This window comes from Heterodontus francisci, chromosome 6 (assembly GCF_036365525.1).
Source record: "Heterodontus francisci isolate sHetFra1 chromosome 6, sHetFra1.hap1, whole genome shotgun sequence".
In the NCBI taxonomy this organism is placed as follows: Eukaryota; Metazoa; Chordata; class Chondrichthyes; order Heterodontiformes; family Heterodontidae; genus Heterodontus; species Heterodontus francisci.
In genome coordinates, this window is record NC_090376.1 from 51,582,406 (window position 1) to 51,599,193 (window position 16,788).

At 40.1% G+C, this 16,788-nt stretch overlaps 1 protein-coding gene across 1 annotated transcript in view; it reads left to right on the forward strand.

Annotated features, from left to right (window-relative positions):
- The window catches only part of micu2 (mitochondrial calcium uptake 2), a 572,589-nt gene that overhangs the window by 289,442 nt on the left and 266,359 nt on the right, over window positions 1-16,788 (forward strand). Inside the window, exon 3 of the mRNA XM_068033641.1 lies at window positions 10,438-10,458. Within this exon, the coding sequence (XP_067889742.1) occupies window positions 10,438-10,458 (21 nt within the window). The remainder of the gene's footprint in view (window positions 1-10,437; window positions 10,459-16,788) is intronic.

The following is a 16,788-nucleotide window of genomic DNA, read 5'->3' on the forward strand; positions in this document are numbered from 1 at the left end:
GACTGCTGCTCTTGCAGCAACCCCCCTCCCCTCAGTATTACTTAGATTCACTGACCTCACAGACAGAGTCAAGTTCCTCCAACTTCAGCCAGCATTAGTCCCATTCCACCACTGCCCCCTACAATTGACATCACCATACAGAATCATTGGATCAGGAGTAGGCCATTTAGCCCATTGATATTGTTCACATTCCATGAGATCATGACTGATCTGAGACCTATACCCCCCTTTGCTCCATATCCCTTAATACCTTTGGTTAACAAAAATCTATCAATCTCACGGGGTTTAAGATTTACAATTGATCTACCAGCAATTGCCATTTGATGGAGAGAAACTTATACCACTGTTTGCGTAGAAATATTTCTTAATTTCACCCTTGAGAGGTCTGGCTCTAATTTATTTTGGCTATTCTCCCCAGTCCTAGACTCCCCAACTGGCAGAAATAATTTCTCGCTATCTACCCTAGTTGTTTCCCGTAATATCTTGAAAACTTCAATCAAATCACTCCTTAACCATCTAAATTCCAGGGAAAATAACCTCACAATTTAACCCTTGGAATCCAGATATCATTCTGGTAAATCTCCACTGCGCAACCCTCTAAAGTCAATATATCCTTCCTAAGGTGGGGTGACCAGAACTGCATACAGTACTCCAGGTGTGGTCTAACCAGGGTTTTGTATAGCTGTAGCATTGTATTCCTTGTATTCTTGTCCTCTAGATAGAAAGGCCAGAATTCCATTAGTTTTTAAAATTATTTTCTGTACCTGATTCATGATATTTTAATGATCCATGTACCTGGACCCCAAGTCTCTTTGGACCTTCACTGTTTCAAGACATTCACCATTTAGAAAGAACTGTGTTCTGTCCTTTTTAGTTCCAGAGTGGATGACCTCACATTTGCCTGCATTAAAATCCATTTGCCACAGTTTTGTCCATTCACTTAATCTGTCCATAGCTCTTTGTAATTTTATGCTTCTGTCTACACTGCTTAAAATGCTGCCTATCTTTGTGTCATCAGCAAACTTAGCCATGTGGCTATCCCATCATTTAAGTCATTAATAAATGCCAAGAATAGTGCAGGTCCCAATGCAGATCCTTACAGGACATCATTAGTCCTGCCAGTTAGAGTATCTGCCATTATCCCTACTTTCTGTCCCCTGCCACTCTGTCAATCTCCTGACCAGGTTATTAATTTGCCGTCAATTCCATAAACTTCAACTTTAGCTAACAGTCTCTTTTGACGGACTTAACCAAATGGCTGCTGGAAGTCCATATAAACAGCACCCGTAGACATTCCCCTCTCCACTACTTTAGTCACCTCTTTAAAACATTCAATCATGATCTTCAGGCATGACCTACCGTTTACAATTCCATGCTGGCTCTCTCCGATCAGCTGAAAGTTTTGAAGTCATCCTATCCTTATTTATAGACTCTAGCAATTTCCCAACAATACAGGTAAGGCTAACTGGTATATAATTCTCTGGTTTCCCTCTCTCAGGTTTCTTAAATAGCAATGACAATTGTGCAATTTTCTGATCTGAAGGAATGATTCCTGAATTGAGAGAACTTTCAAAGATTATAATGGGGCATCTGCAATGTTCTCACCTTATTTTATACCCTAGGATGGAAACCGTCTGAACCTGGAGAGTTGTAACACTTTTTCGTGTCTTTTTTTTGATTACTGTTAATTTGCTTACTTTAATTATCATGTGTCTCTGTCCCTGATTCAATGTTCATTTCCTATCCTCTTCCTCTATTGTAAATACTGATGTAAAGTAATGATTCAACATGTCAGCCATTTCCGTATTTTCATTGACAATATCACCAGTATCAGTTTAGTTTAGTTTAGAGATACAGCACTGAAACAGGCCCTTCGGCCCACCGAGTCTGTGCCGACCATCAACCACCCATTTATACTAATCCTACACTAATTCTATATTTCTACCACATCCCCACCTGTCCCTATATTTCCCTACCACCTACCTATACTAGGGGCAATTTATAATGACCAATTTACCTATCAACCTGCAAGTCTTTGGCATGTGGGAGGAAACCGGAGCACCCGGAGGAAACCCACGCAGACACAGGGAGACCTTGCAAACTCCACACAGGCAGTACCCAGAATTGAACCCGGGTCGCTGGAGCTGTGAGGCTGCGGTGCTCGCCACTGTGCCGCCCCTAAAGTTCTTAAGGGGGCCCACATTACACCTGACCACCCTCTTTTTCTTAATATAATTGTAAATTTTTTCCTGCTGATTTTGATATCACTTGCAAGTTTCTTCTCCTATTCCCCTTTTGTAGTTCTATCTATTTTGTCACCCTTTGCTGTTCTTTGCTCCCATTCACTGGGATCTGTGTTTATTTTTGGATACTTTTTCTTTTAGTTTTATGTTTCTTAGCTCTTTAACTGTCCATGGCTGTCCTTTTTAGCAAGTAAAGCTCTTACTCCTTAGGGGTATAAACTGGTTCTGTATCTCATTAACTTGTTCTTTGAACATCTCCCACTGATCTGTCATTTTACCCATTAACAGATTTTCCCAGTTTTCTGTGGACAGTCTCTGTCTCACCCCATTGAAGTCTTCCTTTCCTTAATCTAGAATCTTAGTCGTCGTTTCGCATTTCACCCTTTCAAACACTGTGGACTGATTTTCAGGGCACCTGAAGGCGGGAATGGAGGCAGGGGGACCCTGAAAGTGCTGGCACAGCCAGTGTGTTAGTATTAGAACGCCATTCCTGATGCTGGCAACGATAACCAGGGTAGGGGGAGGGTGGGACAGGAATCCTGTTCTCCTCCCAGTTGAGGTCAATTAAATTAGTTAAAAAGCTCATTAAGAGCTTGCTGGAGGGGGAAGGTGGAATATTTAAAAGGGCGCATGGGTTTCAGAAGTTGTCAGTTTCTGATCAGCTGAAGGGAGGCGGATACACAGTGGGGGTTCTGTCAAGGCCATCCCAGGGCATCACTGCGGTTTCATAAGAGCATCAGTGGGGCAAAGGGGGACACAGAATTTAGTAAAAAGATGTCCTTGGCACTGTGCAGGTGGCAGGAAGAGTGCCCACTCACTACTTGGCCATTGAACGGGATTGTCACCTCTCCCACCCCCCCAGCATCATGGGGGAAGAAGAGCAGGGGGCAAGGTGGTCAAGGACAACCTGTCCAAATGGAAGGTTGCAACTGGCAATGGGGGCACAACTGTCAAAGTTTAGTCCCAGTGGCATTAAGGGGCAACACCCTCTGTAGAAAGGGCAGAACCCTGGGCATCTGGAGAAGAAAGAAGGGCAAGAAAGATACTGAGGCCACAACCTCTATACAGGAGGTACTGCCAAAGTTGAAGCTACCTGGAGATGACCAAGACCCAGTGCTGCAAGCAACTACAACTCTCCAGGCAGACGATCACAGAGATCTGTGCCCTCGTCATCGAAGACCTTGCACCTCGTAGCACATGCCCTGCCAGTGTTCATCAAAGTCACAGTGGCCTTGAACTTCTTCACTCTGGCTCCTTCCAAGGTTCAGCTGTGGACTTTAGTGGCATCTCTAGAACGGCTGCACTCTGCTGCGTCTTGGTGGTCACTGATGCCCTCTTTGCCAGAGCTGGACAGTACATTCATTTCATGGCAGACACAGCCTTGTAGGAACAGAGGATATTGGGTTTTGCTTCCATTGCTGGATTTCCCCAGATGCAGGGCATCATCAATTGCACCAAGCAACCAACCACTCAGATCCATCGACAGGAAGGAATTCCACTTCTTTGTCATCCAACTGGTCTGCAACCACAACATAAGCTTCCTCTGTGTGTGCCTTCGCTTTCCTAGCAGTTGCCATGACTCCTTCATCCTCCGCCAGTCCAGGCTGCCTCAGATCTTCACTCCATACCCCAAAGTGTGTGGATGGGTCCTAGGGGAAAGGGATATCCCTTAAAGAGATGGCTACTCACTCCTCTACTGGAGCCCCAGACAGATACACAGCAGTGATGCAACCAATGCCACCTGCTCAGCAGCACAGCCATTGAGCATGCCATTAGGCTTCTGAAAATGTGATTGCAGTGTCTGAACCGGTCAGGTGGTATCCTATACCTTCCTGGATGGGTCTCAGTCACTGTGGTGGTCTGTGTGCTCTCTGTTACATGGCTCTCCAGAGAGGTGTGAAGCTTGAGAACAATGAGGCCCTGGAAGGAAACAGTTCATTGTGGGGAGCAGGAGGTGGAGGGAAATGATGCTGAACAGAGAAGTGCGCCTGCTGCACAACAAGGTGGCCTCCTTCTGCCACCTTCCGGGAAGAGAACCTCCCCACTCTCCCTCTCGGCCTCCAGAATTAGATCCAGGTTGGCATCAATGAAGCGAGAGGCAGCCCTGTCCCGGGTGCCAGGCCTCTGGCTCCCCTGAGTCATCTCACTTCTTTCTGGTGCTCTGGAAGGTTTTTGGCACCAACTTATTTCCCGCCTCCTTGGCGAAAATTCAGCCCTATGTTGAAGTCAATTAATCACTCAATTAATCACAAATCACAATATGATCACAATTAAATAAATGTTCACACACCATTAGACTGATAACTAAGTCTAGCTCATAATTGCATTGAATATGGCATGCCCTCCCCCCCCCCCCCCCTTTGTTCTAGGATATATTGCTGCAGGAAACTATACTGGACACACTCAAGAAATTCACTACCTTTTTAATATGTGCTAGGCTGCTTGTCCCAATCTATATGAAAGTTAAAATCCCAAATTAAAACCACTCTGCCTTTGCTACATGTTTGTCTAAGTTCTGCATTTATATAGTTTGCAACTTCATTGCTACTATCAGGGGGCCTATACACAACTTCCACTCCAGTCTTGAATCCTTTTCCATTTCTTAATTCTACTCATAAAGTCTCCCTTGTCTGCTTACCTTTCATTATATCTTTGCTTACCACTGACATGATTTAATCTTTAACTACTAAGGGAACTCCTCCCCCACTACCCTTTTCCCTATCTGGTGCATAAAGTACAATTTCTGACTGATAGATTACTCTCTGCCCTATAGTTTGTTTTCAAACTCTGATTGATACTGCCCTTTTCACCTGAGTCCACCCTGCACTTACTAGTCTTTGTGACTGCCCTATTTATCCTTTCTGCTAAGACCCTGGTCAAAGATTGGTTTAGAAGGAACCCACCCCAATGGTACCGTTCCTTCTTGTGCCAAAACTTGTGCCAGTGTCCCATGAAATGGATCTCCTCTTTCCCACACCACTCCTTATCTCCACGCCAATTTGTATGTGGTTCAGGTAGTAATCCAAAATTATAACCCTTGAGTTCCTGTTCTTCAATTTAGCTCCTGGTACCTGGTATTCTCCAAACTCTTGCCTAGACTTCCCAATGTTATTGGTCCCAACATGGACCACGACAACTGGATCATCCCCCTCCCTCTCCAAATTCTTCTCCAGCTGCAAGAAGCGGTTGTGAATCCTGGCACCGGGCTAGCAACACAACTTTCAGAACTCCCAATTGTGGCTGTTAACTAAATCTGACTCATTACTAAAGATAATACGGTTTGTCCCCTTGATGGTTCTAGGGTCACAGGAGTTTCCAGGTTTCTATGTGCATTTTGAATTTTAATTGCTCCTGTATCTGACAGGCAACATTTCACATTAAACAATAGGTACCATACTACAATGTGTCTTTAGATCAGAGTGAAACAGTTTGTCCTTTGACAAGATACTTCTCGAGTGGGCCTTTCATATATCACAAGTATGATATTGTATTTACAGCACAAAAACAGGCCATTTGGACCAAAGCTGCATGCCAGTGTTTATGCTTCACATTAACCTTCTCCCACCCTTCTTCATCTAACCCCATCAACATATGCTTCGATTCCTTTCTCCCTCATGTGTTTATCTAGCATCCCCTTAAATGCATCTATGCTTGTTGCCTCAACTGCTCCTTGTGATAGTGAGTTCCACATTCTAACCACTCTCTGGGAAAAGACTTTTCTGCTGAATTCCCGATTGGAATTATTAGTAACTATATTATATTTATGGCCCCTAGTTCTGGTCTCACCCACAAGTGGAAACATCTCTATTTCTACTCTATCAAACCTTTTCATAATCTTAAAAACCTCTATCAGGTCATCCCTTAGTCTTCTCTTTTCGAGAGAAAAGAGCTCTAACCAGTTCAGTTGTTCCTGATAGGATACAACCTCGCAGTTTGGGTATCATCGTACTTTATTACACCTTCACCAATGCCTCAAAATCCTATTTATATTACAGAGACCAGAAGTGTGCGCAGTATATTGGGACTTATTTTCATATCAAAGAGAGAATGTTGCTGTGTTTGGGCAAAGTGTGATCTAACCAAGGTTCCATGCAAGTTTAACATAACGTCCCTGCTTTTTAACTATATCACTTTAGGAATGAACCCCAGTGCTTTCTTTGTTTTTTTTATGGCCTTATTAACCCGCGTCACTACTTTTTGTGTATCTTTCTGCTCTTCTACCTTATTTAGGTACTTATTTTACAAGGAGTATGGGGCCTCCGTATTCTTCTTACCAAAATATACCCCCTCATACTTATCTATATTGAAGTTAATTTGTGAATTACTTGCCCATTCTGCCAGTTTATTAATTTATTCATGTATTTTGTTGCAATCCTCTTTTGTAATAACTATGCCCAAATTTGTTGTCATCTGCAAATTTTGAAATTGTTGTTCCAATATCAGAGTCCAAATCATTATGTAAATGGTGAACAGTAGTGGTCCTAGCACTGATCCTTGTAAACCACCACTTTCCACCTTTTACCAGTCTGCACAACTACCTTTAACCATTACTCTCTGTTTCGTAGCCAGATTGCTATCCATTCTGCTCCTGCCTCCTTGACTGCACATGTTCTGACCTTAGACATGAGTCCATTGTGCAATACCTTGTCAAAGGTCTTTTGAAAATCCAAATATATTATGTATCCTGCATTACTCTTGGCTACCTTTTCTATTTCTGCTTCAAAGAATTCAATAACTTTGGGCAAGAATGACCTACCCTTTTAAAATCTGTACTGACTGTTCATTATTGGATTTTCAGTTTCTGGATGTTTTTCTATTACATTTTTCAGTAGGGATTCCATTATTTTTCCACCAGCAATGTTAAGCTAATTGGTCTATAGTTCCCTGGACTTGTATTATCACCCTTTAAAATATAGTAATCGTATTGGGTGTCTGCCAGTCCTCTGGTACTATTCTCTTTCCTAATGAATTTATATATGTATATGTAATAGTGCCTCTGCTATTTCTTCCCTAACTTCTTTGAATATGCATGGATGCAATCCCATCTGGACCAATGGTTTTATTCTGTCTAAGTATGATTAGTTTATCATTATCTTCCCCCCACCCACTTTTCTATGTTAATTCTCTTTGTATCTTGTTTTATTTCTTCTAATGTCATACACATCATGCTTAAGGCAAAATAATTATTTAATATTTCTGCCATTTCATTGTAAATACCTGTGAGGTTATCTTGTGCCTTTCTTAGTGGCACTATCCCATTATGATTTTTCTATTATTACTAAAGTGTCTGTGGAATACTTTATTATTTTTATATTCCTTGATAATTTAATTTTGTGGTTTCTCTTTGCCTTCCTAAATGTTTTTTGACTTCTTTCCTAACCATTTCATATTCCCTTTTGTCATCCTTTGCTTTGTTGTCCATGTACTTAGTATATGCCTTTTTCTTTAGTTTTAATTTTGCCCTTATTTCTTGATTCATCAATAGCTCATTATTGGCTAGCTTTTTCTTGCTTTTTGGTGGGATAGGTTTATCCTGGATTCTATTGATCACCTTTTTAACATTGTGCTGAGATCTTGTAGTGCAGAGATATTTTAAAGTGCTGTAAATAAACCATTTGGTGATTTAGTACAAGTGTGATATCTGCATTACTTTGAGATAAATCAGATATACATAATATCTTCAACAACCCGTGTAAATATAACTTTGTCATTAAAGATTTATTGAAGAAACTTTGACCTTTGCCCCACTACAATTGAATTTAAACATAAATTCAAAAGCTGTGTATTCACCTGCCTATGGAGGGCTCTCTAGAAGTTCCAAGTATTTACTGCCTTTCTAATGAGAGTTCCGCACACGCTTATCATTCATCTAATAACCAACGAATAGCTATCCTTAATGGAGTTGGGTTGCTTCAGGGTGACACACCAGGTAATAGAATATAATAATTTGAACAGAATAAGCCTATCACAAGGTTAGTCATTTTTAAAAAAAGTAATTAAAATACTTTTAAGTCTAAAAGCAGCCTGCTTGATTGACACCCTATCCACCACCTTCAACATTCACTCCCTTCACCACTGATGCACAGTGGCAGCAGGGTGTACCATCTACAACTCACCAAGGCTCCTTCAACAGCACCTTCCAAACCCACAACCTCTACCACCTAGAAGGACAAGGGCAGCAGATGCATGGGAACACCACCACCTGCAAGTTCCCCTCCAAGCCACACACCATCCTGACTTGGAATTATATCGCTGTTCCTTCATTGTCACTGGGTCAAAATCCTGGAACTCCCTTCTAACAGCACTGTGGGTGTGCCTACACCCCAGGACTGCAGGGGTTCAAGAGGCAGCTCACCACCACCTTCTGAAGGGCAACTAGGGATGGGCAATAAATGCTGGCCTAGCCAGCGATGCTCACATCCCATGAACGAATGCAAAAAAAAGGTGCAGACTTAATAATCTCATACCTGAGCCAGACAGGTCTACGTACTCCAGGAAACAATTGATGATTGATCAGTTAGTCTGGCTCTTAATGAGACCTGGAAGGGAAGTTCTGTCGTCGACTTTGAGATTTTTCCCACTTGGCTCCAGATAACTCTGAAGAGTGGTTAGAATGTGAAATTCTTTGCCAATGAGTTATTGGAGCAGAGTCAATAAATTCTTTTAAAATTGCATATTTTCCCCAAAAAGCAGTATTGGATAGTTGCTGGAAAAAATTGAATATTAAAAGATGTGGGATTTTGCAAGAGACTGAGACTAGCTGGCTTACATAGAGGAAAAACACTGGCACTGATTTAATAAGCCTATTTCTGTGCTGTATTATTCGTTAATTCTAAGCTAATGCTCTAAAGGATAGGGTACTGGTCAATTACCAGTACTTTGTAATATGGTTTAGCTGGTTACACTCCAACAGTAGTCATGCGCACAGCTGGGGACCCCTAAGTCTTGGCTATTACCAACCTAGTTCTTCCAACTTTGATAAGAGAAGTGTATTCCTTTGGGAAGAGTGTATGCACTCGATAGAAAGCACCTGTATATGGATGACTCCATAGATTGTTTTGGCAACCTTTAAACATATAAGGGGTTTCCAAGCATTTTTTAAAATTCATTCTCGGCATGTGGGCATTGCCAACATTGTTTCATTGCCATCCCTTGTTTCCCTGAGAAGGTGGTGGTGGACCACCTTCTTAAACTGCTATTTTTTTGTTGTCATGTAATACAACTAAGTGACTTGCTAGGACATTTCAGAAGATAAGAGTCAACCACATTGGTGAGAGACTACAGTCACATGCAGACAAAATTAGGTAAGGATGGCAAGTTTCCTTCCCTAAAGGACATTTGTAATCCAGTTGGGTTTTTAACAACAATCCAATAGCTTTATGGTCATTTTTACTGATACCAGATTTTTATTGGCAGAATTTTTTTTTAACAATTCACATTCTCAAACTCCCATGGTGGAATTTAAACTCGATCTCTGGATTATTAGTCCAGGCCACATTTATCATCATTTTTTGTGTCCTATGGCTGAACTCATTTCAATCTAGCTAGCTAATTTGTCCATTAATTCTATGAATTTTAATTTTTTTTTAAGTGTCACACGTGGAGTATTAACAAACGTTAACTGAAATGCCAAGAAAATGATATCTACTGGATAACCCTCTAAGTTTACTTAAACCTTCAAAGAATTTCGTCAGATTCGTGAATCTTGGTTTATTGCTCCTACTCCACACATTGCTCCTTGTGGTCTCTTGTTCTCTTTCAGTGAACATTGAGAGCCACCATGTAGAATTCTCTCCAGCTTTCATACATCTACATCTTTTAGACTAAGCAGCCTATAATTTCTAGGTTCATATCTCACACCTGTATTGCACATTGAGATAATATTTGCCATCTTCCAGACCTCAAGGAAAAGCGTGGAAAGAACTCCTAAATCAAAATATGGTAATGCATCAACTAGTCTTTTGCATTTCTTTGAGTATTCTGGGTTGTGTAGAATAGCAGCTTTATATTTAACTCTGCTAAGAAAGATCTGTGATGGTAAATGGATAGATTTTTGTCTTTAACTAAGAGTATTAATATATTTGTCATGAGCAGTAATATGTATCTGGTTATTTGATTCATACACAGACAGTTTTTTAAATGCTTTTAAAAGCATTTACTGTACTAACATTGTTGTTCTGTTTTGTTTTCATAGATGGTGACAACTTTATTTCAGGTGAGCCGCCTTTGTATGTTGAAATATGTAGATTCAATTGTAAACTAATTTTGCTGGTATGGTTCATCTATGTCATGCTGTTTTCTGTGAAAATTGCTAACTTATCATCTCTCTAACTTTTCATGAAAGATTTATCCCCTTATCAGATACTGGGATCCCTGTAGGGAATGAGTCTCAGGCATCCATATTTCTTGCTTATTCTATGTGTGAAAAGTGGCATGTCCCTTCAAAACACCAACAGATTTTCATCAAGTTTCAAAATGTTCTCTCATTGGACACAAAACTCCTGTAGAAAATGAATTCAGTAGTGCAGCTATCATGTTGTCATCAGTCGGAAAGAGATATCAACTCAATAACTTATATTTGTATTTACTTAAATAATTTCCTATCATTTCGATTTGGCTCCTCTTAATGTGCATTAAAAGACCTGCCATGTAGTGCACTGTGTCCGTTAACAGTCTATGTTGAAAAATTGTCTCGCCATCTCAATAACAAAAACATTTTGATCAGCTTTGATGAGGGAGTTTCTTAGAATCTTGAGGCCCGATTTTAACCCAATACCCATCCACTTGCAGAGAATTAAAATCAGGCCCCTGGTTCCTTTCTGTTGGTGTTTGTCGAGTTGGATAATTGCCTATTTGACTTTGATAAATTTGAAAACTTAATTAGATTTTAACCGCACTTTTTAAGTGGCTTGCTCGGATTAGACACTAGATTTATTTTGAAAGTTTACATAATAGGAACTTTCTATTTGTATGTGATTACAAACTTTGCTACCTAATATTTCAGGTTTGTGACTTTTGAAAAGTCCTCAGTGCTAAAGTTGTATCCATGCTAACATTGAATGCTTAAAAATGAAGCAATTTTAGTTTTGTAACATTTGTATACCTTTGTGTGCTTTTCGTGGCATTCGCTTGGTCCTTTAAAACTTATTTTTCTCTACAAATTGGAAGAGGCACTTTGAAGTTTTTGTCATAGTGTAATTTATTTTGCATTATTTTTAAAATGATTTCAAGTAAAGCAATCCGTTTTTTGTCACGAATCAGCTACAAAGGAAAAATATGTTACAGTAGCATGCAACTTTTAGGCGGCGATAGAAGCACTCTATATTATGGGATGCACCCTACTACCTTATCAGATCACCAAAGTGGTGACCAGATTGCTTTGGGTCATTGTTACTTTTTTTTTAAGTTTTCATAACAGAGTATGTTACTATTTGTGACCATTCTTTCCAGTTCCTTTGGTTCATGTTTTCAGTAGACTCAGGCCTATAAAGTACTTGCTAGTGAACTAATTATCATATGTTACTGAAGGAACAGCTTCAATTGAATGACTTGATGCAATGAAACTAAGCAATGTGTAGTTGGTTTGTGCTCAAAATGGAGCTCTTGGATACATTAGACTGATGGGATAAATCTCAGCTGTTACAGGAGCCTGGTTGATGCAGTGGATTACAAACTTTTTAAGACTGAAACCATTGCCAAGCAAACATGGGGACATGAAGAGAGAAATGTTTGTTCTATCAGATAGCTGTTAATAAGTTTGAGGACCTTAATTCCATGTGCAGTAGAGCTCCTGACACTAAGCCAATTTCAGATTTGGCACAGTTAATCTGCCCTCCTGCTCAGGGAAATCATGAAAATGGATGGGTTGGAAAAAAATATATAGTGACTGTGCAGCAAAGGTTAATGGCCTGAAATTTGAGTGAAGGATTTGATGCAGAAGGATTAATTGTTTTTCATCTGTAGTGTGTAATATGTAGCTTGAGTGCTTCATATTGTTACTGGATGCAAAATTGGTGGGGGGGGGGGGGGGGGGGAGGGTAAATTCTCTCACTCAGCACACAAAACTGATATTTTTATTACATTTTTAGAGCATTCCATTTTGCTTCCCATTATCCCTCCACATAGAAGAAATAGGTCAACAAATCAAAATAGGGAATTTGCTGGGATGTTTGTCCCCTTTGATTTTTCAGATGGAGCTGCATAGTTTTCCCTCTTCCTAAGACCTCATGTAGGTTGACACTTTAAGTAGTGCTGAGGGAGCATTGCACTGTCAGAGGTGCCATCTTTCAGGTGGATGTTAAACTGTTTTGTCTGCCCTGTCCAGTAGATGGAAAGAATTTCATGGGAGTTCTCCCTGGTGCCCTCGCCAATCCCTCAACCGATATCACTAATGCAGATTATCTGGTCATTATCTCTTTGCTATTTGTGGGACCGAGCTGTGCACAAACAAAGTGGCTGCATTCCAACAGCACTTAATTGGCTGTAAAGCATTTTGGAATGTCCTGAGGGTGTGAAAGATGTTCTGTAAATACATATTCTTTCTTATACAAATGGTGTTTATAAATGTCTACATTTTTCTCCCATCATCCGCATTGTGTATGCTGCTCCTCTAAATGAAAGAAAGTAACTGTCCCTCTCAACAACTTTTCAGCGTGTAGCAATTTTATTTAAAAAGTCCAAGGTCTGTTTTCAGTTGGTCTTCTTTTAAAGGACTGGTTTTATATTCACCCACTTCAGATTGATGCCAACGTGCTAGAAGAATTTTTTTTTAAAGTGCCAGTTGCTTGAAAAATGGATAAAAACCCTGATTGACTGTCCTGCATTCAAAGCTAAGTCAGTTAAGCACAGATTAGTCCACTGTTCTATCTGTTTCTGCCTTTATAAGTCTTAAACCATAAAGGAATTTGGAGAAAGATTTAATTAAATTCCATGTTGGCTCACCTATATAATAGAGCAGCTCCGAACTGGATTGCAGTGGCATTAAAAATTGGCATTTGAAAAGCTACTCACGGGGTGGTTCAATGTTGTTTTACATGTCTAATTCTCCACATGATGCATTCATGGCAATTACAATGCTATGTAGAGAATGCCCTGTGACACAAAGAAATCAACCAAAGGTAAATTCTAGGGTTTGTTTCCATCTCCTATTACTAAATGTATTATATTTTATATTATGTTAGAAGTATCTTTAAAATCATATGGTCACCATGAAGGTAATGAGTATTACAAAAATGAATTTGTGCCAATGTAACTTTTTATTTTTTGAAGAACAGTTGTATGCACTTGCAGATTTATCATCTGCAGTTTGTAATATGGCGTTTACCCTTTTCTGTATACACTGCCAGCAACTATATTTTCCTCTCAGTATATTGTCCTTTGCTCTCAGTGTATAGAATAGTCACCAGGCCTTCATCTTTACTAATTTCCAATTTAATAAAAACAACAACAGCAATTTGTATTTGTATAGTGCCTTCAATGTAGTAAAATATCCCACTTGCTACACAGATGCTTAATCAAACACAATTTTAATCCAAGCCACAAAAGGACATATTAGGGAAAATGATCAAAAGCTTGGCCAAAGAGGTAGGTTTTAAGAAGGGTCTTAAAGGAGTAAAGAGAAGCACAAGTGGAAATAGCCGGTCTTAATGATGGGACAGATATGTGGTGGCAAGTTATCTTGGTCAAGTATAAGACCAGGGTTACAAGCTGTCTGGTGCGGCCTCAGGCAGTTGCCAGGGAGTGAAATAGGAACCAAAGCATCCAAAACTGTAAATGGCAATATTGAGTAACGGTGAAGTATGTTAATAAAGGCAGTTATGACAAGCTTGTGAATGATTCTGGCTGATAGCAGTTATTCACTTGTGTTTGTGCTTTGCTGTTTTCAGGTATTTTAGTGGGGTAAATGAATTTGTAAGCATGCAGGGTTATACAGATTATGTCATTGATTAGCATTTAATAATCACATAGTCTTGATTTATGTTTTAATTAAATGGTCTTTGTTCTATTTAAAAATGCCACTACAAAAATAATTAATGTTGCAGTAAATTTTAAGTGAGTATTGATATTTAACTTTTCACTGTGTTCATTCTGAGAAGACTTTCCTTTTGAAAAATCATTTGTGCTGAGTGTGGGTGTGCAGGTTGCCATGCCTTTATCAAGGTGAAGTTTGACAAGATTGTAGGTGTGGGATAGTAAAGGTGCAGGAACTACCACTGATGTTGCCGCAAACATAACCTTTCAGATTTATTATCAAACAATAGTATGACATCATCTAGAGTATTCATAGATAACTTCATTAGTTTACTAAATAAGATTTTGAATGTTTGGGAAAGAAATGTGGCAGAATATCAGTGCAATATGTCCGGCTTAAAGCAATAGCTTACTCACACTGCGTTGTGTTTTTGTTAATCTACCGTTACTAAAACATGGTTAGAAACACAGGAGATTTGTCTGGACCAGGAACTTACTGTAAAATTCTGATACATCATACACATGTTGCGTTTTTCTCTGCAAGTTCACTTCTTAGCTTTTTTCTTTCCTGGGAGCAGGACTATCTGACTATTTGCCAGGAACCGTCACAGCAAAACCTACTACTGTTCCTAACTCACACCAAAGCATTTGCACTTTTTAGTAAGAGTCATTGGCAGAATGATCAAGAAGAGAAACCTGGCCTCCTCCTCCTGCTTTGGTTGTGTCTGCATCACAGACCAACATCCGTATTTCGCCAACAGAGGCAGGGCGAAGAGGCAGGTCCCCAAATCTACTCAGCCAGAATGAGAATTGAATCCACGCTGTTGCCGTTGTTCTGAACTACATGTTCATACTATGGATGAATTAGTACTGCTACCCTAGAAAATATAAGCTAACACAGCACAGATGAGCATCAAGCCTGGGATATCCTGATTGGTAAAGTTCAGTACTGCATCATGCGTCTACCAGCTGTGCTACAGGGGCTTTAGTTTCTGCCATCATTTCTGCACCTGTTAGCATTTGTGTCATAATCCAAGAGGGTGAACAGGGAAACAACAACAACTTCAATCACCAAGGCACAAACTTGTTTCTAGTTTTTAGTACTCTTAGGCTGCCATCCGCCCATCCTGCAACCCCAGCCCCCACATATATGTACCCAGATAAGTGATCTGGGTAATGACCATTTTTTGCCCCTCCCCTCTTGCCATGGATTCCTCATGAAGAAGTATCTGGATTCTGCTTGGTGCTTTTCCTAAATCCACACCCATGATTGACTGAGAGAATTGGTTTGGGCAACCCTACTACTGAATTATCAGCAATAGGTTCACCATCTCTACTTTCTCATCTGATGACATTTTGTCATGTTGGGAATATGTGAACAGCCAACACTTAGACGAGCAAAAAGAATAAATTCTGCGCCAGTGGAGGGCTGCACTCACAGGAAGTACAGGTGGAAGATAAGAGCAGTGATATTGTAGCCCTACATTCACTTAAAATGCAGATTGCTTGTTGTGAACACAGAATTGCAGAATTTATCTATAATTATCTCAGGCAAAAGCAGATTTAATGGTATTTTTTAAATAGTTAGGATACCTGGTGCAGTTGTATGGATTTTGGCAGTTAAAAGCAGGGCTCATAATTAACACAGCCGAATTACTAAGTGGCAGGAATATAACAGATAAAAATTACTGGTCTTAGTATAAACAAGTCCTAACATTTTGCATATGGATGGATACTGATGCACAAAAAACTTCCAGCTGGTGTAAGAATAACACACTTTGGTGGATTCACTGGTTGAAAAGACCAGTTAAATCCAATGCCAACCCAATGAGACCATGCCAGATGTAAAAGTAAAAAGTGCTGGAAATACTAAGCAGGCCTGTCAGCATCTGTGGAAAGAGAAACAGTTAATGTTTCAGGTCTGCGGCCTTTCATCACAACAATACTGTCTACATCCACCCTGTCATGCCCTCTAAGAATTCTGTAAGTTTTAATGAGATCACCTCTCTTTCTTCAAAACTCTAGAGAATACAGGCCCAGTTTCCTTAATTAGAGGTCACAGACCTGAAATGTTAACTCTGTTTTTCTCTCTCCACAGATGCTGCCAGACCTGTTGAGTGTTTCCAGCACTTTCTGTTTTTATTTCAGCTTTCCAGTATCTGCATTATTTTGCTTTTATTACAGAGGGCTTGAGGAAGGGGAGGGAAGAGTCAGAGATGGACCATGTGAAGACGAGGGAAGGGTGAAAATTGGAAGCAAAGTTGTAGACATTTTCCAACTCAGGGCGAAAACAGGAAACGGCACTGATGCAGTCATCCATGCACCAGAAAAAGAACTAAGAATGCTCCACATATCCCATCAAAAGGCAGACATAACTCGGAACATAGGAGCGTGAGTAGACCATTCAGCCCATCGAGCCTGCTCCGCCATTCAATTAGATCATAGCTGATCATCTACCTCAAGGCCACTTTCCCGCATTATCCTCGTATCCCTTGTTGTCAGTAGTATCCAGAAATCTATCGATTTTTGTCTTGAACATGCTCAATGATTGAGTTTCCACAGCCCTCTAGGGTAG